The 21461-nt window shown below is 37.2% G+C and overlaps 2 protein-coding genes across 2 annotated transcripts in view; one reads left to right on the top strand and one right to left on the bottom strand.

Moving 5' to 3' along the window:
• c4 (complement component 4) overlaps positions 1–8180 on the top strand; it is an 86798-nt gene extending 78618 nt beyond the window's left edge. Inside the window, exon 39 of the mRNA XM_073863109.1 lies at positions 7547–8180. Within this exon, the coding sequence (XP_073719210.1) occupies positions 7547–7688 (142 nt within the window). The 3' untranslated portion in view covers positions 7689–8180. The remainder of the gene's footprint in view (positions 1–7546) is intronic.
• The window catches only part of trim3a (tripartite motif containing 3a), a 33962-nt gene continuing 20217 nt past the window's right edge, over positions 7717–21461 (bottom strand). Inside the window, exons 2-14 of the mRNA XM_073863113.1 lie at positions 19327–19506; positions 16832–17072; positions 16303–16454; positions 13709–13889; positions 13164–13511; positions 12621–13011; positions 12439–12542; positions 12182–12349; positions 11368–11536; positions 11223–11282; positions 10158–10228; positions 9736–9876; positions 7717–9443 (exon numbers count right to left, since the gene is read on the bottom strand). Coding sequence (XP_073719214.1) covers positions 9291–9443; positions 9736–9876; positions 10158–10228; positions 11223–11282; positions 11368–11536; positions 12182–12349; positions 12439–12542; positions 12621–13011; positions 13164–13511; positions 13709–13889; positions 16303–16454; positions 16832–17072; positions 19327–19472 — 2325 coding nt within the window. The 5' untranslated portion in view covers positions 19473–19506 and the 3' untranslated portion in view covers positions 7717–9290. The remainder of the gene's footprint in view (positions 9444–9735; positions 9877–10157; positions 10229–11222; positions 11283–11367; positions 11537–12181; positions 12350–12438; positions 12543–12620; positions 13012–13163; positions 13512–13708; positions 13890–16302; positions 16455–16831; positions 17073–19326; positions 19507–21461) is intronic.

Genomic DNA, 21461 nt, shown 5'->3' with positions numbered 1-21461 from the left:
TTTCTGCAAAATTAAGCAGTGATGATATGACAATGGTTTTCTGTCTAAAATTTGTATACCTCGTTTGAATAATGACTCCATTGGTTTAATCGTTGTGGCGTTTGTAAGTGACCAGTTGGTAAAGCCCTATTCCATATGGGACAGGATCATAGCATGGAGAAACATTCTGGCTGTTTTATATGACAAAGATGGTCGTATCTAAAGTTAAAAAGATTCAATTTAACAGTTTTTGAGATATGATTTTAAAAGACAATGTAGAATCTAAAACAATACCAAGGTATTTGAATTCATTTACCAACTGTAGTTCTTCTTGGTTTAAAAAAAACGAGTAATTTCAGTCTGTCGGTTCGAAAACAAGTTAGCTCCCTCTTCTAGGATCTGTGACGACCCGGCGATTCTTCCTTCAGTTGCATATCCCGATCGCGATATAGTCAACTATCTGGTTTTCATGCCGAGCCCATATGTCAATGTCAGCTTTATTTATATAGAAAATTTTAAATAGTCATTGTCCTACCAAAGTGCTTTACAGTAAAATAAACACACAGTAAAATAATAAAAGCAATAATTGTTTTTACCATTTACTATTAAAAATATTATTTGCCATTCAGTAGAAAATTTGTTATGAGCAATTAAGGCCACTGGCATTAAGGCATTGGAGGGCAAATGTTAGTTGTGTTTAAGTATATTTTGTGCATAGCTACACTAAAATAATACTTTTAAAAAGTACATATTAAATACTCTTTAAATAAAGCACAACAAGTAGAAGCATTCTTGTTTTATACTTTATATACTTCAATCATTTTTCTAATACAATACTACTCTTTTTCTTGAGCTTTGCCAACCACAACCGCTTCCTCTGATCATTTCTTGCATTCCTTTCCCTGGTTTTTAATAACTTTTGGAATTCTATAATATTCCAAATGTTTTTCTCAATCTGTCCTGTTGGTACAACCTCAAACACGGCAATAATTAACCATTTTCCTTGACGACGTTCGGGATATACATCAGTTTCTGTGCTCTGTTGTGATGCGGAGTGCCTCCAATATGGCGACTTCCATTCTGATGACGCGTCATGAGAAACCTCTATAGAATTACAGTTTTTCTCGATTGCTAAAACACTATAACCAGGCTTTTGAACTAAAATTTCAAAACCATAACACCATTTTTCAAGAAGCACAATCATTTTGCTCAACTACACTACTCGGGTCATTCTACAGAAAAGTTGGAATTCGGGTGATGGAAATCTGATTAAATGAACATCTTTCAACATACCCAAAACTTCTTTAATAGCATTATTTAACTTGTCAAATCTATGAAAACCGCAAAAATCTAGGTTTAACGTTTTAATACATTTTAATAAAAAATCAATGACGTTGTATATTCAATACCTGACAAAATGGGAATATAATAATAGATAATCAATATGATAAAACTTATAAACTTGAACATTTTTCCATCTTGTTTTGTTTTTATGCTTTTATGTTGGTCAGTTAAAGGAATAGTGCTTAAGAAGTACTTGAGAAGTAACACCAATGACGGTAACACTAGTGATGGTAACACCAATGACAATTTACAGGAAACAAATAAAATTTTAAGAAAATGGCTGCCATTAGCCATGTGCTATTTCATCAGAGATGTAACAATCACATACTTATTCCGTATAATGTATTTTTATGTACACCCCCAGCTATAAAAAAGAGTAACACTAATGACATCCACAAAATCTTACCTCAAAATTCTTAGATATATAATGATATTTTAGACAAATAAAGTAAGACATCTCACAAACCTTTTGCCTTCCCCCACTGCACTTCTTCAAGGTTCAAGGTATTCTTTATTATCCCAGAGGGGCAACTTTTTATGCAGCCAGCAGATAGAGTAAAAAGACAATACATAGACATAACCAAACAATAATAGTTAAGTCAATCAAACATTCAAGTAGAAGTGTTTAAAAAACTGGTCACAACCGGTATAAAAGAGCTCTTGTATCTATTTGTCTTACATCTCTTGGACACACATCTACGGCCAGATGGAAACAGTGCAAACTCTGAATAAGGGATGACTTATCATCTAGGATCGACCAGGCTTTTTTAATTGCTCTATTCCTGTGCGGGGAAGGAATGTTAGCTAGAGTAGCCCCAGCAATGTTACTGCATTCATTAACTATGCGTTGGAGACGGTTTTTGTTCTTCAGAGATAAAGACCCATACCAGCAAATAAAAGAAAAAGTAACAACAGATTCAATAAAACAACTATAAAACATCTTCATAAAAGTGCTGTCCACATTAAAATGTCTAAGTTTACGGAAAAAGTACATACGTTGGTGGGCTTTCTTACACACATTATCGACCTGAAGCTCAAATGTAAGTTTGTTATCAATCACATTCCCAAGATATTTGTAATTCTGAACAGTCTCGACAGCCTGACCATTTATAAAAACATGGGAAATAACATCATGTCCCTTCCTAAAATCAATGATCATCTCTTTGGTCTTATCAACATTAATACCAGCTAATAAACACCAGCTAATAAAATCTGACACCGCAGGGCCGTGGTCCTGATCATCTGAATTTAAAAGAGACACAATGACGGAGTCGTCAGGAAACTTTACAACATGTCGTCTTGGATGTTTACTTTGGCACATATTTGTATATTAAACAAATAAAAGAGGTGAAAGGACACAGCCCTGTGTTGAGCCAGTATTAGAGATAAGAGCATCAGATAAAACATCATTGACCTTAACACGTTGGGATCTGACAGTTAAAAAGTCCATCAACCAACATAAAATTCCTGGGTCAATGTTATGTGTGTTTTTTAACCTTTCCGCTAAAATGTGTGGCTGGATACAATTAAAAGCAGAAGAGAAGTCAATAAAAACAAGACGTTCAAACGTCTTAGCCCCCTCTAAATGGGCATATACCATATTTAATAAAGTGCATAGTGCATCATCAACCCCCCTGCCTGACGTATACGCAAACTGGAGTGGGTCCAGATCTGCTCTTATAGTATTTAACAGAGCGTTATTCATAATCCTTTATTCATAAAGTGCAACAGGTCTATAGTCATTACTATGTCATAACTGTTTGGGAGCATTTACCTTTGGCACTGGTACAATTATGGATTCTTTCCATAGACACGGGACCTTGTGGAGATTAAGTGAACAATTAAAAATAAAAGAGAAAATCTGATTGGCACAGTACTTAAGGATGCGACCACCAATGCCATCGGGGCCAGGGCTTTTCCTACCCTTTGTGGCCTTGAAAACCCTCTGAACCATGATCTCGTTAATATGCATAGTGCTCTGCTCCAGTGTCTCAATCTTGAAAAAGCCTGCTCTTTACTAAAATCATGAGTATTAAAACTGTTATTAAAACTATTTAATTCATTAGAATGTTCATGGTCAGACTTTTTGCCCAGGGAGATTGGGGTCCTCCTGGACTGAATTTCTCATCTTTTTTTTACCCCATCCCATGCTGTACAGGAGTTATTAGAACAAAGCATTGACTGCACTTTCTCTTTGTAGCTACATTTAGCAAGCTTAAGTTCCTTCTTAACTTGTTTCTGTAGCTCTCTATACCTAATAATATTGCCTTGAATATAACAGATATTACGCTGGTTTATTGTGTTTTTGAGTGATTTAGACACCCAAGGTTTATTGTTGGGATAGATAGAGATAAGTTTACGGGGGATGACCAAATCCTCACAGAAAGAAATGTACCCTGAAACTGACTCTGTTAGATCATCTAGGTCGTTACAAGCTTCCTTAAATAAATCCCAGTCAGTGCAACTGAAACAGTCCAGCAAACAGTTATTGTTGACATATAAACATATGCCGCCCCCAAGTGATTTGCCTGTCACATGGGGGTCTCTATCCAGACGAAGGGGCTGCCCGAAGCCATCTAATTCCAGATCGGACTGAAGATCTTGCTTTTTGAGCCATGTCTCCGTTAAAGCAAGAATGCATGCATTTTTATACTCCGCCACGAACTTGACATTTGCCTGAAGCTCGTCGATTTTGTTGCGGAGTGACTGGACATTGGCTAGGATGACCGTAGGTAGAGGTATCCGACGAAGACCTCGCCTCTTAAGCCTCTGGCGCACGCCTTACCCCGACGACCCGTATGCTCCGCAAAAGTCTTCTGCGGGAGACCCATGAGAAATAATCTCAGCAGGGAAGGAAGCTGAGGGATCCACGACGCCCGCAGCACTGTTCCGCAGAAGCAGGAGAAACTCCCGTCCATACTGGAGAGGCCCACTGCATTCCCCAAGTCCACTCAAAAAGTGCAAAAAAGCATAAAAAGCAGCAGGATTGTCGCACCCCGGTAAGTCATTGTTTGCAACCGTATATAAATCAATCAGATCAAAAACAAAAAAATTTATGTAAGTTAAATGATGCAAGACAGAAATTAGGACATACGCACACACTCCACTGCCATTACAGCGCCAGAACTTCACATACGTCAGGGGTGTCCACTCCTGCTCCTGGAGGGCCGGTGTCTCTGCAGAGTTTTATTCCAACCCTAATCAAACACACCTGATCCAGCTAATCAAGGTCTTACTAGGCAGACTAGATACTTTGAGGCAGGTGTGTTGAGGGAAGTTTTAGCTAAACTCTGCAGGACACAGGCCCTCCAGGACCGACTTTGGACACCCCTGACATACGTACTCTGGGGACAGCAAAGATTTAATTTAACTTCCACTGACCTCTTCACCCAGGAACATTTTCAAAGAGCTGATGCATTGTTTTAAAATAAAAGTGCTTTTGGTAGGGTAACACCAACGACATGCATTTGGGGGACAAATCTTTATTTTATATTATTCATATTAATAGTGTATTTTTACCATTTCAGTGTTGTAGTAAATACATACAAGGTTAAAGGTAAATGTAAATTAGATTTGTTTTATAAAAAACATGGTTTTAAATATAAGTACACAGTTCAACTACCATGTATGATCAAAGGGACAGGGCAATTTTAAAAAAAGAAAAATTAAATAAATAAACTCTCTCATAATTTTAAGGACAGTCTATATTTATTATATATATATATATATATATATATATATATATATATATATATATGTATCATTATGGGATTATTGGGTCAAATAAAATGATTAAGTGGTCTGCAAAAGCAAGGGACAAGCATTTCCACCTTTTTTGTAGAATGACCCACTCCCCTGCTTTAACACATGAGTCAAATTTGGTTAACTGTTACTTCAAAACTCTACACACAAATCCCTACATTTCTCAGTGCTTACCCTGCTGAATAAAACAGGCCATCAAACCAGCATGGGAATTATGCTGGTTTAGCTGGTGGTCACCAGCATACCAGCACCAAAACACAACATATTATGCTGGTCTTGCTAGTATGGCCAGCATGGGATGCTGGTGCTTATGCTGGTTTGGTGCTGGTTTAGCTGGTGCTGATGCTGGTTTGGTGCTGGTTTAGCTGGTGCTGATGCTGGTTTGGTGCTGGTTTAGCTGGTGCTGATACTGGTTTGGTGCTGGTTTAGCTGGTGCTAATGCTGGTTTAGCTGGTGTTCACTAGCAAACAAGCAGCAAAACACAACATATGCTAGTCTTGCTGGTATGCTGTTTTTTTTCAGCAGGGTACACCATGTGGTCATATGGAAAGCACTAGCATTCAATACTTTTCACTCAAGTCAGCACAGCTTATGCTTAATAAGCAAACAATTACCAAGCTGGAAACACTAAGAACACATATCAATCATATCCTTCAATAGATAGATAAAAGGGCCCGAATCAGTTTACTGAGCTTTGGAACAGTGAATCCACAGAGAAATTAAGGAATAGGTCGAGGAGAAGGAGGAGGAGGCAGAGGAGAAGGCAGAAGAGGATGGAAAGGAGGAGGACATGGTGAAGGAGTAGGAAGAGGAGGAGGATGTGGTGAAAGAGGAGGGAGACGTAGGGCAAGGTGACAAGCAGTCTCAGATAAAATTCGAGCCACTCTAGCTGACCATGTCCTTGTCCATGGTATGACTATGAGTGAGGCTGAGCACTGAGTAAAGCCTAATTTGAGTTGCTTCACCGTTGCCTTCATCTTCAGAGCCTTCAGGAAGGAAATTAGATAGATGTACTTACAGTAAAACTGCTCTGTACAGTAACTTAAGTGGGCATACACTGTTGGGTTATGCTACTGGGATAAAGAAATGCATAAAATTGCCTTTCATACACAGATCGACATATCAGTAGATGAACGCCAGGGGTAGATCATGCAAGAGGATTTTACCCTCGCTGTTTGGCAAGGACCGATAGCCTGTGATGTGGATGAGATTTTCTGGCCTGACCCAGATCAAAGACGGTATTGAGGCGGAATTAAACAATTTTTTTTTACAGTTGTGCTGTGTAGCATATCAATGAATAAAAATGTGCTAATGCATACATTGATTGTGTCTTTTTTGGTCATGTGAGAAAATGTTTTTGAGCGGGAGAACCACAAGCAACTTACCAGTTTTGAATTTACGGCACCAGTGTGTAAGACTATGTTGTAGTGTGTGTGTTTTTGAAAGCTTGTCTGAGGGAAAAAGTTGGCTTTTCAGAGTAAACGGTTTTGATTGTAGAGCTTCATTTTGACCTGAAAATAGGATGTTTGGAGAATTGGGTGAGACGTAATCATGTGTTTACTGTTTGAAGAATATGAGGCATAGTTTCAATAAATGTGTTTAAGCAACCGAAAAAAACTGTAATAACAATTGGCAAGTCTGATAAAAGACAGACAAATTAACTAATTAAAATACATTGTTTTATATGTTTGTTTGTTTGTTTTTATCTTATAAAAATTAAAATGTATCAAAATTAAATTGAAATCTGGACACAAAAATACCTTCCTTCCTTCGTGTTTATCAGAATAAATTAAAATGTAGCATATAAAGGTTTGTAACAACATGAGAGAATGAGTAAATTATAAAATAATTTTCATTTTGGGGTGAACCCTTTAAAATAGCACTGATAAGTTGTTCTTCTTATAAGTTTACTTTATGATTACTAAGAATAATGTTTTGTATATTACAAGTATATTAAGTACAACATTAGGTAGATGAAAATAGAACACTTTCAAAATAAAAGGACTTTATGGAAATTTATTTTTTACCTGGGTATACTGTACACTTACAGTATTGCAGAACAGCTTCTGAGCGTGTATGTCAAGCTTTGTGTGTGTAACAGAGAAATATAGTAGGCTAAACATTTTAGTTTATGACTGGTGTTTTGCGTTCTGTTTGATGCACATTTGATGATGACGTGGCAATAATAATGAAATGATTAATGCATCCATGGCAAGGATATAAAATATGACATGATTTTAAAAGTGACCTATAACATCGACGATGCATACACTTTAATTTATTTAGTGCTAATAAAATTATTAAGCCTATTTGCCCTGCTGAAAAAACCACCACTCATTTGCCTTTAAAGACGTACATGCACTCATTAGAAATTAAACCCGTGACCTGTGTGTTGCTATCACCATGTTGTACTGTTACAGGAATGTTTACATTTATTTTTAACTTTTGTCTGTTTGCGAAGGTTCAGGTATATGTTAAACAGTGACATGTGGATTGAGGAGATACCAGAGGAGAAGAAATGCAGAGGAACCTTGAGTCGCTCCGCCTGCCACCTGCTGAACAAATTCATGCAACAACATCCCATAAGACGCTGTGACATTTAAAACAATAACCATGTATGAGATCAGTATATGGGTTGGTAAATTGTGTGCTTTTATTTCTAGTGCATACTGACATATAAAGAGAGTTACAGTTGGATACATCAGAATCTGGAATATTTCCATTTGGATTTTAATCTGGAAGAGTTGTAATATTAGCAATACAGCAGATTCACTTTACTGTTAATTCTGTTACATAAAAAGAAGAAATAATCCTAGAAATGATGTCATTAAAAGAAACAACCATCTCCGACTGCCCATATTATAATTTCATACTCTTTTAGGGCAGTTTTAGAGATGATACAATTTTGATACATACATTTTAGGATTATTGCAGTTTAAATATCAGATTTATACACTGTAGTTTCATTACAGAATACTGTATTGATGGGTTAAACAACACCTGCTTTCCATCACTTGTGCACATTTGTTCAGAATTAGTACAGAAGTTTAATCAGAATAGAAATGTTTTGACTCCAAATAAAATATAAACGCTGATTTGAATACATTTAGTCTCCTAATAAGTGTGGACTTCTGGACCAAAATTACAAAACTCTGATCGCTTATCACAGTTTTTAAATTTTCCTGCATTCATAGAAAATAAAACTACGCATTAAAAAACAGTAGTAAGAGGCTTCAGTAATATGGTCAACTACAGATAGTACCCTGGTTTATCTTGAATTTGGCAACTTAAAATGCAGCGATGGCTTTGTTATACTGAAATTTCCCCCTTGGTATTCCCGAAACCAACCATCATATTTTCACATCTTGATATGACAACACCACATTTCCTTCAATGACACAGTGACATGAAAACTCATAAACTTCATTAGCTGTGTCCATCCCATCATAACCACTGACAATAAACGAAACACTTTCAACTTAGAAAAATAAATGTACATTACAAGAGCGTGTACAAAATAAATTAACTCATTACATAGGCATAAAATATCATGCAGTATGTGAATTGTGCTGTTGTGGTCAGTCATATGTGGCGCTTTTCAAAGCAGAGGCACAATGAAGCAGCTTTACTAAAAGCTAGTTTACATTAAGCTGCATTGCTTTAAATATCAAGCTTTAGCGTAGTAAGTGAGGCTGAATTTCCAAAACCATACTACAGCAAGCCAATTGTGATCAAATTTACACAATATAATACAAATGCATACACATGTACAACTAGTAAATGCACAAATGGCCAAACAGTGCCCTCTATGGGTCATTATTAAGCTGAAGCATTAATGAACTGGTTTAAAAAAATGCTTACAATATTTTTAATCTTAATTTAACTCAATGGGGGGGTTTAGCACGCAGCTTGGCATTTTGGAGAAACAGCACAAAGTATTTTGTACTTATACAGTATGGATAGCTGCCTTAGTCACTATCGGATGCACCTTGATTTTTATTATTTGTTTTCAATATACATTCGGCTCGGATATTAATGCAAATTGATCAAATATGGACGCAACATTCATTAAGCCCTGCGTTTATTCATGTCAAAATAAATCAGTCAAATAGCTGTTATTCTCTTCTGGAAATGTACGTATGTGCAGACTTATGTGCAAAGGAAAACACGAAATGCAAAAGACGACTTGAATCTTACTGTACACCCTATTGCAGATATCGATACACTTTAAAACAGTGATTTCCAGAGTCTGCCACGGCTACGTGGCCATCAGAGGTGAGAGCGAGAGCCTGTGGGCCGTACAGAGGATCTGCCGTCGTGTTGATGTAAGACAGGAAAGAGCCAGCGCTGTCAAACACCTGAAAGAAAAAAGCATTTAGATTTAATCACAAGCTGCAAGTAATTTCATTAATTTATTACTTAGTGTCCATATACAGTATAAAGATGCAGGTGTACCCAGCTTTAAGAGGTAAAAGTGAGAAAATGTTGTGCACAATATTCACACTTTTTAAAGTCACCCTTTCAGACTGGATTGCATTCTTTCATTTGGGTTTAGAAAAAATACACATAACATTTAAATGTCACACAAAAAATAAATCTTATAATCACATGCAATGTAAACACATTAGTCACAATGTTTTTATGCTTCACCTGTATCCTACTGTTGCCCCAGTCTGCAACAATAATATTCCCATTGCCATCTACAGCAACCCCTGTGGGTGCGTTAAACTGGCCGTTTCCTTCTCCATGAGAACCGAATTTAAACAGAAACTCCCCATCAGCATTGTAAACCTTAACAGAATGGAGGAACCACATTACTCAACTATAAAACAACACTTCCTTTTAAATACAGAATGGGAACAGAAAAATAAATGTGGTTTGGACACTTGGATTTCCCAAATTTGTGCCTTATCTGTTATGGTGTCATAAAGGTAAATGCATTAAAGTTACAGTGATGTAATATTAAAGACTGAGCTGATTAAAAAAGTACTGTTGATCTGGAACAGGTTTAATAATAACATAATATGGCACATGAAACAACATACACAGTGAAAGAAAATATCTAACTGTACCTTAACAGAATGATTGTGGAAGTCTGTCACAACAATTTCATTCTTGTTGTTTATAGCCACAAAATGTGGACCTTATTGCCATAGAAGAAAAGAAAAAGCAATAGTGTAAACATTTCATTGAGGAACTATTTTTCTCAACTATACATACAAAAAGTAACAATTCTCTCCAAGTATCCTGAGTAGGCATGGGCCGGTTACCAGTTTCAATGTATACCAAGTTGTTAAAGAGTTAAAGGAACACTCCACTTTTTTTGAAAATATGCTAATTTTCCAGCTCCCCTAGAGTTTAACACTTGATTTTTATCGTTTTGGAATCCATTCAGCTGATCTCCGGGTCTGGCACTAGCACTTTTAGCATAGCTTGCACAATCCATTGAATCTTATTAGACCATTAGCATTGTGCTAAAAAATAACACAAGAGTTTGGATATTTTTCCTATTTAAAACTTGACTCTTCTGTAGTCACATAGTGTACTAAAACCGACAGAAAATTGAAAGTTGCAATTTTCTGGGCAGATGTTGTTGGGAACTGTGCTCTCATTCTGGCGTAAAAATCAAAGACTTTGCTGATGTAACATGGCTGCAGGAGGCGTAGTGATGTTATGCACTACCCGAAAATAGTCCCCTATTTTTTAGTGCGATGCTAATGGTCTAATCAGATTCAATGGATTGTGCTAAGCTATGCTAAAAGTGCTAACGCCAGACCTGGAGATCAGTTGAATGGATTTTAAAATGCTAAGAATCAAATGTTTAACTTTAGGGGAGCTGGAAAATGAGCATCCCTTTAAGGTTTCCAAGGTATGAGCTGTGTGGTTTCACAAAATGAATTAAATGATTAAGTCATGTAATTGTTTGGATTTTTACATTTCATTTATATAACAAAAAAGTTTTTTTTTTTTTTATAATTTAAAGGCTTTATTGAGGTATACACAGTGTATGTTGCTTAAAAATAAAATGTATTGTTTCCAATTGAAAAGTTTTACACAACACTGTGAAATTGTGGTATTTTTGTTCAAGGTTATCATATCATTAAAATCTTATACCGTCTCTGTCGTTTAATACTTACTGAAGGCGGGAGCAGATTTACTCTGCTTTGGCTCAGTCGGTGTATTTGGAGCACTTTTGTCTGCAGGGAAACAGGACGTGGCACCATGAGCTAAATGCAAAAACTAGAAAGGTGGATGAACTTGACAATAAATAAAATACTTTACCGGCGAATTGCCTCTCTGATGTTCCTTTGGCGCCAAATTTGGTCACCAGCTTGCCGTTGGATTGGAAGATGAAGACACAGCAAGCCTTGTTGTCTGCTGTGATGATGTGACCATTCTTGTCTACGGCGACTCCTTTAGGACCCATCAGCCGTCCTGCCCCGATTTTATTCTGCAAGCATTTGTACAATACACATCATTGTGCCAGACACATAAATTAAAATGTGTAAATAAAAGTTTTCCTGAGTGTAAATAAAAGTTTTTTCTGATTGAAGTAAAATATAAAACAATTAGGGCTGTCAACAGATGAATCACATAAAAAAAATAAAAGTTTGTGTATGCATAATTTATTTGTGTATAATTATTATGTATATATAAATGCACACATACATGTATACATTTACATACATGTTTTATTATATAGTGTAAAATATCTCAAAATATATATTTACACAAATATATTTTAAAGAAATAAATATAAATGTTTCTTAAATAAATACATACATACATGTGTGTGTATTTATATACTAAATAATTACATACAGTGCACACACATATATTATGCAAAAAATAAAATTATTTTGTATGTGATTAAACACGATTCACCTTTTGACAGCCATAAGAACTATAAACATTAGAAAAATATAGCTTCTAATAACATAAGTTAAATGACAATAAGAATTGTTTAGATAAAATTACTCGAATCTACATTTAGATAAATTTACTAAAATTATTTGCTTTTAACGGCTCTGGATTTTTAATTTATTCCTATTTGTTGAAACTAAATTAAATCGATTACTGTGTATGAGTAACCAACCTTAAACTTCCCATCAGGAGAGAAGATGCTCAACCATCTGTTGTCATAGTCGGCCACGATGATGTCACCATTCATGTCCACAGCGATACCAGTGGGCCGCTGCAACTGACCAGGGGAGCGACCTCTGACCCCAAACTTCAGCTTAAACAGACCATCATTGGAAAACACCTAGCAGAACGCAACAATCACAGTAACTACACAAGAAAATCCCTTAATCAGTATACAGTAACTCTATATATTCCCATGTTAAGTGTTACCTGTATGCACTGGTTGTTGCTGTCAGCTACCACGATTCGTCCAGTGCTGGTGGTGGAGATGCCCTGCAGGTTGGAAAATTCCCCCTTCTCACGTCCTCTCGTTCCTGTCACATCAAATAACATGTCAGCTGTGATACTGACAGGCAAACACAAATGACCTTTAATAAAAAGCCTTCACCCACCCACTCTGTAGATGAGATCGTCCTCTATGGGGTTCTCCTTCTTCTTCGTGGTACTGTACATACTCGATGGTCTGCGGACCGCCTTCTGCCTCACGTGCCCTCCGCCACCGCCGCCTCCTCCGGGGGACTTCACGCGCCTCTTGACATCATCAGGCGACTGCGGGGCATCGCAGAGTTTAACAGCCCTCAGGCGAAAGGGGCTGCCCCTCACGGGCTGCCCGTACAGCATCACAGAAAAGGAAAACTCGCCTTCCGAGCGAAGGGTGTAGCCGATCTCGTAGGTGCCATTCTTGTTGTCCGTTACCTCCGTTGCAGTGACCGTTCCATCCGGCCCGGTGATCTGAGCCCTTGGTGCGGCATTGCCAGTCTTGACTAGTTCGCCATTCCTATCCTGGTACAAAGGAGGTAAATGGTTATGTTATGAATGTCTGTATGTCTGACTTTTTTATTCATCTACACCAGGAAGGAAATTCCAGAGCATATGAATAATAATGCATTGAATACATTTTAATTTACATCTAAATTTTATACAACATCACCAACCTTAGTGGTCACTGTAACGGTGGTATTCTGACCAACAACAGCGTGTCTGAGGCCTTCTCCAGTAGCCACGCTGGTGTGACCCACGGCACTGGTGGTGAGCAGGACACCCAGGTTCTGGATGGAGCGACGCAGCCCCTCTGTCTCCACCTGGCAGTCCAGGTGTCCGTTTTCGTGGGGCTGTTCGGGGAAGGCGTGGCGGGACAGAGCCGCCATCCGCTCTCCCATCTGCTTCTGCACCAGGAGAACTTCGGTAGGACTGCCGTGGTTCAGAGCCTGTTCGGTGAAGCTACAACTGCTCTGAATGTTTTCCTTACCCTGAAGTAATGCAGACAGTTGGTCCTGTAAAACCTGTAAAGTCAAGCAAAGATAAAAAATTTGTAGCTGAAAGGCAGATTTTCAGTAATGCAAAACAAGAAAATCCACTACCCAGAAAAATGCTGTTTGCCTTTATTTACAACTATTGCCTGTGATTCCAGACAGCATCGCTCACATGTATAGACACTTAGTTGAAATACGCCAGAATAGTTAAGATGCAGGCTTTCTACCTTCTGTTTAGTGGTGCAGATGTTCTCCAGGTCAGTGATGAGGGTGGTTTTGCGCTGGTGAAGTGCTTTCTCTAGTTCCTCGAACGTATTGCTGATCTCCGTCACTGCCTCGTTCTTCCTGTCTGTAAGCTGCCGGGAGATCTCATTGACCAGCTCTATAGCCCCGGTCAGCTGGGGAAGCCTATAAGAGCAATAAGGAGAATGTAAACGTTCGATAAAAGGTCAAGGTGTTACCCGAGCAGCTGAGTTAAGCAAAAATCAAAAATTTCATATAAAACGCAAAGAAACAAGATAAAAATTTATACTCTTTCTGTAATATAAAAAATCTTAAACCTGCCTAAAGGCAGAAGTTCAGTCCACTTTTTATGCATGCACGAGTGTCCACATACAGTGCACATGATGCAATTTTTAAGTAATCAGAAGAGTGCGCACGTAATGTACGCATCGCGCACTGCTAGATTTTTTAAACCCGTCTACATTGTACGCATACATGCGCATGCACAAGCATGTAGACCACGTGAAAGACTATACCCAGTGCTTAAAGTGGTTTGCTGGTCTTTGCTGGTTTTGGAAGAACTCGGTTTGACCTTTTGTTAACAGGGTTTATTCATTTAAAACTCAAATCAAATTTTTTTGTGGAGCGCTTCTCACATTACAGTTTTAAAGGAGCTTTACATATTGTCATTTTGTGTCATCACTTTCAATGATGCTTTAAAAATTATATCTGAAATGAACAGCAAAAAAACAGTAAAATATATTTTGTGCCTTAAGTTTTAAAGTACAATGAATTGGTATCAAAAGTCATTTTAACTTTCTATTTTTAATTTTACCCTATTTGTGAGTTGCTAAGTTTAAATTGCTTAGTCGTAAAAATTTGAGCTGGGCATGAACTTACTATAATCATTATTATCATAATCATATTTTCCTATAGAATTATTTACATTTTTTAGATTATCATTATCAAAAATTATCATTACCCAGGGCTCCAGACTGCCACCAAAATTTGAGAACGTGCCACTGAATTTTACATCTAGTCGCACATGTGCGACCAGTAAATTTGACTTTTTTTTGTGATGTGACACTTAATTTGAAACAGCACGTTGTACTTTCTGCATCTACCATCAAAGTATTTATTAGTAATACAGTGGAAATTAGTAGAAATGTGAATATTTGGTTAGCATGTTGATTTACGGTGTGTGCACCTAAATTTTCTGTTTGCGCCCCTAAAATTTTCAGTTGGGGGCTACTGTGCTCCTAGTGAAAAAAGTTAGTCTGGAGCCCTGTTACCGCAACATGATATTACATTAAATATATGCATTTACAAACTCATGTTTCGGTAATGAGAATTAAAAAGTTGTCTAGGTACTATGACAAACTAAATTTCAACTTTTATCTGGAGAGTTCTTGAGTATCACAGTCAATTATGTCCCTTCCAACATTTTTTTTAAATGTTAGTTTATTGAGGGCTTAAACAATGATTGAAAGTTTTCTTGGACACATTTATATTCCTTATTATTGTCTCTACAGTTACCAATAATCACCAAATACCACATGTTCCATTACTGTGAATGTTTATAGTATAACATGCACTGAAGCTTTTTATTTTTTACATTTTTTAATTATAAATTTTCCATGTCAAAGAACCCAAATCCAGTCATGGACACGTTGCGGTAAAGAAAATTTTCCCCTTAAATGTGGAAAAAACAACAAAATTGGTTTGTATGATGTCATTTGAAATCATATGCAAAATAGTACGTGAATAGATGTTTGTAACTGTATGCTTCTATACTCTTTGCATTTACTTTTTTTATCAAAATGTTTCATGACACCTCATAAGTCGCGAGAATCACCCAAATGCTTTTGACTTTGGCTCCATCATTCAAAAAATATTTAAGTTAGATTAATAATTTTTGTACACAATCAACACACACATCTCTGCTACAAATGACAACTTAAAGTTGGTTTTTGTGGGACCTACCGTTATAATACAATTACACCGAATTTGACAAGATGTGGTTAAGTGATTTTTTTTAGATGAGTTATTTCCCCTGATATTGTATTAACAGCTTTCATTTTGGTGAATAGTATTTAAATTTCATTATCATTGTATACCTGAGGCTTATTTGTAACACTATGTGAGAACTAACCCCACTGTGGCAAAGTGTTTTCAATCCCAGCTATCAGTTACTAGGAGTTGCTGACTTGTTTTAAAATGAAGTTACATTTTAGGTAACAAGACAGTGATTAATATAATACAAGGTTGGATTTGGTGACTTACAATTATTTTGTGCCTTGCTTACCACTACACAGCGTGCACATTGTACGCCCACCACCAGATATTTGTAACCGTGCATACTTTAGATGTAGTATGTAGCCCAGGAGATGCGTTGCATTTTGTCGCAATGTGCATGTGTCGAACGTCTGTTTAAACGTACAAGTCAAATAAACTTCAATTTCTAAGGCTGTGTGTTCGCCCGTGTCCGTACGTTCGCATACACATAAAACACTATACTCCAGGCTTAAGGCAGCAAAACAATTCTTAGTGTAGTGGTTTTATTTAAAAAGATGATATTATTATTTGTAACTGCATGAACCTGTTGCGGATTGCGTCCAGTTGGTTCTTCAGTGCTGCTTTGTGCTGCTCCAGAACGTCCCGCAGCGGAACGGTTACGTGTTCTCTGTGTTCGCCCTCGGTGCACTCCAAACACATGGCTGTTTCACAGGACTCGCAGTAAAACTCCATGACCTGCAGAGGGTGCAAAACACTGCTTACAATGCTGCACACACACATAGGGAAAGACACAACAGCCATCTACACAGATTATGAATTGCAACCACTCCATTTTGTTGTCCAAGCAGTACGGTGAATCTTAAATACTTTTTTAAAACTCCTGATCCAGGTTGAAGATGACAGCCATGTGCAGCCTACAAAATCTAATGTACTATGAAAATTTGCATAGTATTTATACTAAATAGTATGCAAGATTAAAATTAGTGTGTACTAAATCAAAATAGAAATTTAAAAAATAGTATGCCCAATTATCCTGAATGGTCTCATTTCTCCATTCTGCATCCAATGCACCTTTCTCCATTCCGCTGGTCAGTATGTGGTAAATGTTTTACCTTTCCCTCATGGTTGGGGCATGAGAGCGGCGGGGCGTATGTAGCAGCACCAGCTGACTCCAGCCCACTAGAAGCTTCGGGACGGGGGCAGTCCTGCTCTCTCTGCAACACCTCCATCAGATTTGTGATGAAAAAATTGTTTTGCAGAGCAGCAACACCCTTTTCAGGAAGGATTGAGGTCTGTCTGCACACCGGACACGAGAGGGTCAAGGACTGAGGAGGGATGTAGTTCTGGAGACATCTGTGATGAAAGAAATAAATGGGCGTAAAAGAGGGCGCAAGTCATAACTGTGGCTATAAATATTTTTCTCAAGGTCGAACGGATTGGAAACGCATTGGGTGTAAAGCAAGACATTAATATTTATTTAGCTGCCTAGAGGAAGATTTTATTGCTTTTATCGAAGTTCAGAAGTGGCTCTCACTCATTTGTTTAAAGTATCTTTGGCTTAAATGTTTCTCCATAAAGGTTCTAAAGTCAAAGAAAAATAGAAACGAATGAGAAATGTATGCAGACATGCTGTACAGATTGGGTACGTTGATAAAAATGAGGGGGATTGAAAAGCTTGAATAATTTAGTCTTTGAGGAATTTGTTAAGCTTTAATTAAATTTATACTGAAATCTCTGACTTTTGGTTTAAGAGGACAGAGAAATCACAGAAAAGAGAAACTGAGAAAAATCAGAGGTATGAAAAAGAATTAATAATTAAGTCCGGAGCAGATAAAATTGTGGTTCACACATTTCATTGTAATGAGGCCAGTAGGAATATGACCATCTCTGTCACTTCCTTTATAAACATTATGTCATCTGACAGCAATTCAAAACCAAAATACAGGATCTAGGGCATAGGTTTCCACTGTCCTGAAAGCCATTTGCTCCAACTCAAACTGTATGTGTCCAATTCACTGTTTTAGGTGTGCATTTTCAATCATTTTCTAAAGAGAGCAGATCAGCAGGTATTCACCGGGCATTGTGAGATTAACAATGTATGGGACTTGTACATTAGCATTTAAAGCGATACTCAAGCCAAATGTCAAAATTACCCCATGATGTCCCTCAAGGAATCCGATATACATATGTCCATCAACTTTAAAAAAAGGGACACATTTGAAGTTATTTTAGTAAATGTCCTTGCTTTTTCAAGCGTATAACAGGAGAAAACCAAGCCCTGAAGCCAAAACGTCTCGATCGCCCCCCAATGACTGTTCCTAGTATAGGTCATAAACCCCGCCTCCCCCATGTTATTCAATGGGACTTGAGACCAACTAAACAATTTAATTACACTTCAATTATCCGAAGCTGGTTTCACGCTGATGTAAATTCAAGTGTTTGTTTTTAAAATAAATTTGTTTTTAGTTAGTTATTTAATGCTATACAAACTGTGGTGTCACGTCATGATTGACAGCTGTGATATGCGCATTCCGCGAGGGCGGGGCCTTGATTGCGCGGCTTTACTTTCTGTTCACTACTGCGCAGGACTGGTCCCGAAATCGCTACTGCGCAGACTCAAGACCCAAGATGTCAGCGCCGTATCGCGACACTGGCAGCTTCACTTTTCACCATGGAAGAGAGCGAAAGGGGCGTCGTCCATCTTTTTTTACAGTCTATGGAGAAAACAGGGTTCAGGAAACAACTTCTGAATTTGAAGCCGAAAAAGTCCATCCATCCTTCACAGAAGTAATCCACATAGCTCCAAGGGGTTAATAAAGGTATTTTGCGGGTAATCGATGCGATATTGTAAGAAAAATATCCATATTTTAAACTTTATAAACCATCTTGGACTCATGCGATTCACGAGTCACTGCACAACGTACACATGTCAACAAACTCTCACGTGAGTCCAAGATGGCGCCATTACCGGAAGCTAGTTATTACAGTTTATAAGGTTTGAAATCTGGATATTTTTCTTACAAAATCGCATCGATTACCAGAAAAATACCTTTATTAACCCCTTGGAGCTGTGTGGATTACTTCTTTGAATGATGGATGCACTTTTTGTTGTTTCCTGATCCCTGTTTTTCTCGTTATAAGCTTGTAAAAGTAGGGAAATTAACTAAAAACTCCATATGTGTCCTTTGAAAGGTGATGGACCATTATTAAGTTGATTACCTCTGTAAAGGATGAATGCACTTTTTGGGGTTTAAAGTCAGAAGTTGTTCCCTGATCCCTGTTTTCTACCATTATAAGCTTGGAAAAGCAACGATATTTACTAAAATAACTCCAAACGTCCCTGTCTGAAAGATGATGGACATGTGTATCTCAAATTGCTTGAGGGTGAGTAAACCATGGGGTAATTTTGATTTTTGCCTGGAGTATCCCTTTAATGACTCTATTCTGTCATCTAAGACCATAGCAGCACATCCCCAAAGTGTTTTTTTGGGTGGTTATGAGTGATTTTGCTCCATGCTAGCTGACTTTACACTAACTATCCAAGAAGACATTGATTTCAATCATTCACAGATTCATAAACATTTTACAATGAGATGTCACACTTTACCTTTCGCAGAATGTGTGGAGGCAAGGCAGGACTTTAGGGTTGTGGTAGTGCTCCAGACAGATGCTACACATCAAAAACTGCTTGTCTATCTGACGCACCACCGGGCTCGTACTGCCGCTTTCACGCTTTGCCATCTTGAGAGGCATTCAAATGAAAAAACAGAGGTCTTTCCCAGTGAAAGAGAGAGAGGAAGGACATTTCACTTTAGGTACAGATGTAGAACTGCCTTGACTAGGTCTGGTACATATACATTTACATATAAACAACGCTTTCATCTCTACAACCCCATGTATGTATCCAAAGGGCCAAAGAAACTGTCAGTTTATATACTGTCAAGCTGTCATTCAAGGCTTTGATGTCATATAAAATTAGTTTTTATGCATGACAGGATTTTACTGAAGTGATTACATGTGAATTCAAACAGACCTTCAAGGTTTTTGCTTTTGTAATGGCTGGTGATGGAAAAGATGAATAGATTTAAATCTCTTAATGCAGGAGCTTAGCTACAGTATCAGCTAGATGCATGACACACATCTGAACATCTGCCTGCTCAACTACAAAACAGATTACCCAATTCAATTGAACTAACACTGGGATGTTATTGCTCAATACAGCGTGTAAAATAAGTATTGAACACGTCACCTTTTTTTTGTAAATATATTTATTTTTCTAAAGGTGCTATTGACATGAATTTTTCACCAGATCTTAAAGGTACAGTGTGTAATTTTTAGAGGGATCTCTTGACAGAAATGCTAATTGCTAAATAATATACAAAACTATATTATCAGGGGTGTATAAGGGTGATTCTCACGAAACCATTGAAACAGCACGGCACTAATGATTTTAGCTTTAAAATGTGTAATATAGTAACATTAAAAAGCATCAGAATTAACACAATACTGTGTTCTACCTTGCACAATGTGTGATTTCAACATAAGAATTAATAATTGTAAATTTTATCTCATTTTCTGCTGAAATTCTCATTACCGCAATGTGTCCGGCTGTGTTTAAACATGTGTTATGTTGTAATTTAATCAAATTAACACAAAAATATTAAGAGAAAAAATAAATGGATGTTTTGCTAGACTACCTTAGATGACAGAAAAATATTTACTGAATATTCATGTATAATAATAATGAAGAAAAATTAGGAAAATGATGCGTCCATGCCTGATGTTCTCATCCTCCGCAACACTTTTTGAGAACAGTTTAAGCACACATACAGAATTTTAATAAAGTTTGATTTTGAGTGACCAAGCACATGGACCAGTTACTTCAAGATGGCTACCAGGTAAGATCATTTTTTACAGTTAATTTGAAATATTGTCTTGTCAGAATGCTTACACGACATTTTGATTATCATTACCGCAACAGATGCTTATTAAATGTTAATTTAATTAATAGAAGCATAATACTTTGATTTTAAATGCATGTGCAGAACCTCCAAATTATGTTCTTTCAGGTTTGTCATGTCATTTTGAAAATATGTCAGTGTTGATGTTTTCTGACTGTTGCGGTAATGAGATTTTTAGGACTATTTTTTTTAATTATGTTACAAAAAGTGTTAAATGATAAGTAAAAGTTTTTAAATTAATGTTCCCATTTACTCCAGACTTTGTTTTTCAATGTCTGGTGGGAAAAAAAAGTAAATTTAAGCAATTTTTACATTTTTATGCTTGACATTTTTAAAACCAAGTTTTCGTGAGAATCACCCATAAAGACCTTTCATAATGAACCGTTATGTGTTTATTACCTTAGAACAAGACCTTTTTATCTACATACATTGAGGGTCCCCTTACATGGAAGTCGCCATTTTGTGCCGCCATTTTTCTACAGAAGCCCTTAACGGACAATTTTTTTTGTTGTCTCCAACGATGACATGTTTGTCCGGTGGCAGCTACCGTAGCTTCTCTATGTGTTTCAAAAGCTATGGGTGAGCAGTGGACTAAGCTGTTGGTTGCAATTCGCATTCTCACCACTAGATACCCCTAAAATTTACACACTGCACCTTTAATAACAACTTATGCAATCCACACATGCCAAGAAATCAAAACATGACCATGAATTAATTTAAGTAGATATGACACAATTAAATGTTTTGGAAGACAAAAAAACAAGGTGCAACAAGCCATGGA

The sequence above is a fragment of the Misgurnus anguillicaudatus genome, chromosome 24 (assembly GCF_027580225.2).
Source record: "Misgurnus anguillicaudatus chromosome 24, ASM2758022v2, whole genome shotgun sequence".
Lineage (NCBI taxonomy): Eukaryota > Metazoa > Chordata > Actinopteri > Cypriniformes > Cobitidae > Misgurnus > Misgurnus anguillicaudatus.
The sequence above is the reverse complement of the archived record's forward strand: the minus strand, read 5'-3'. Positions and strand labels throughout refer to the sequence as shown.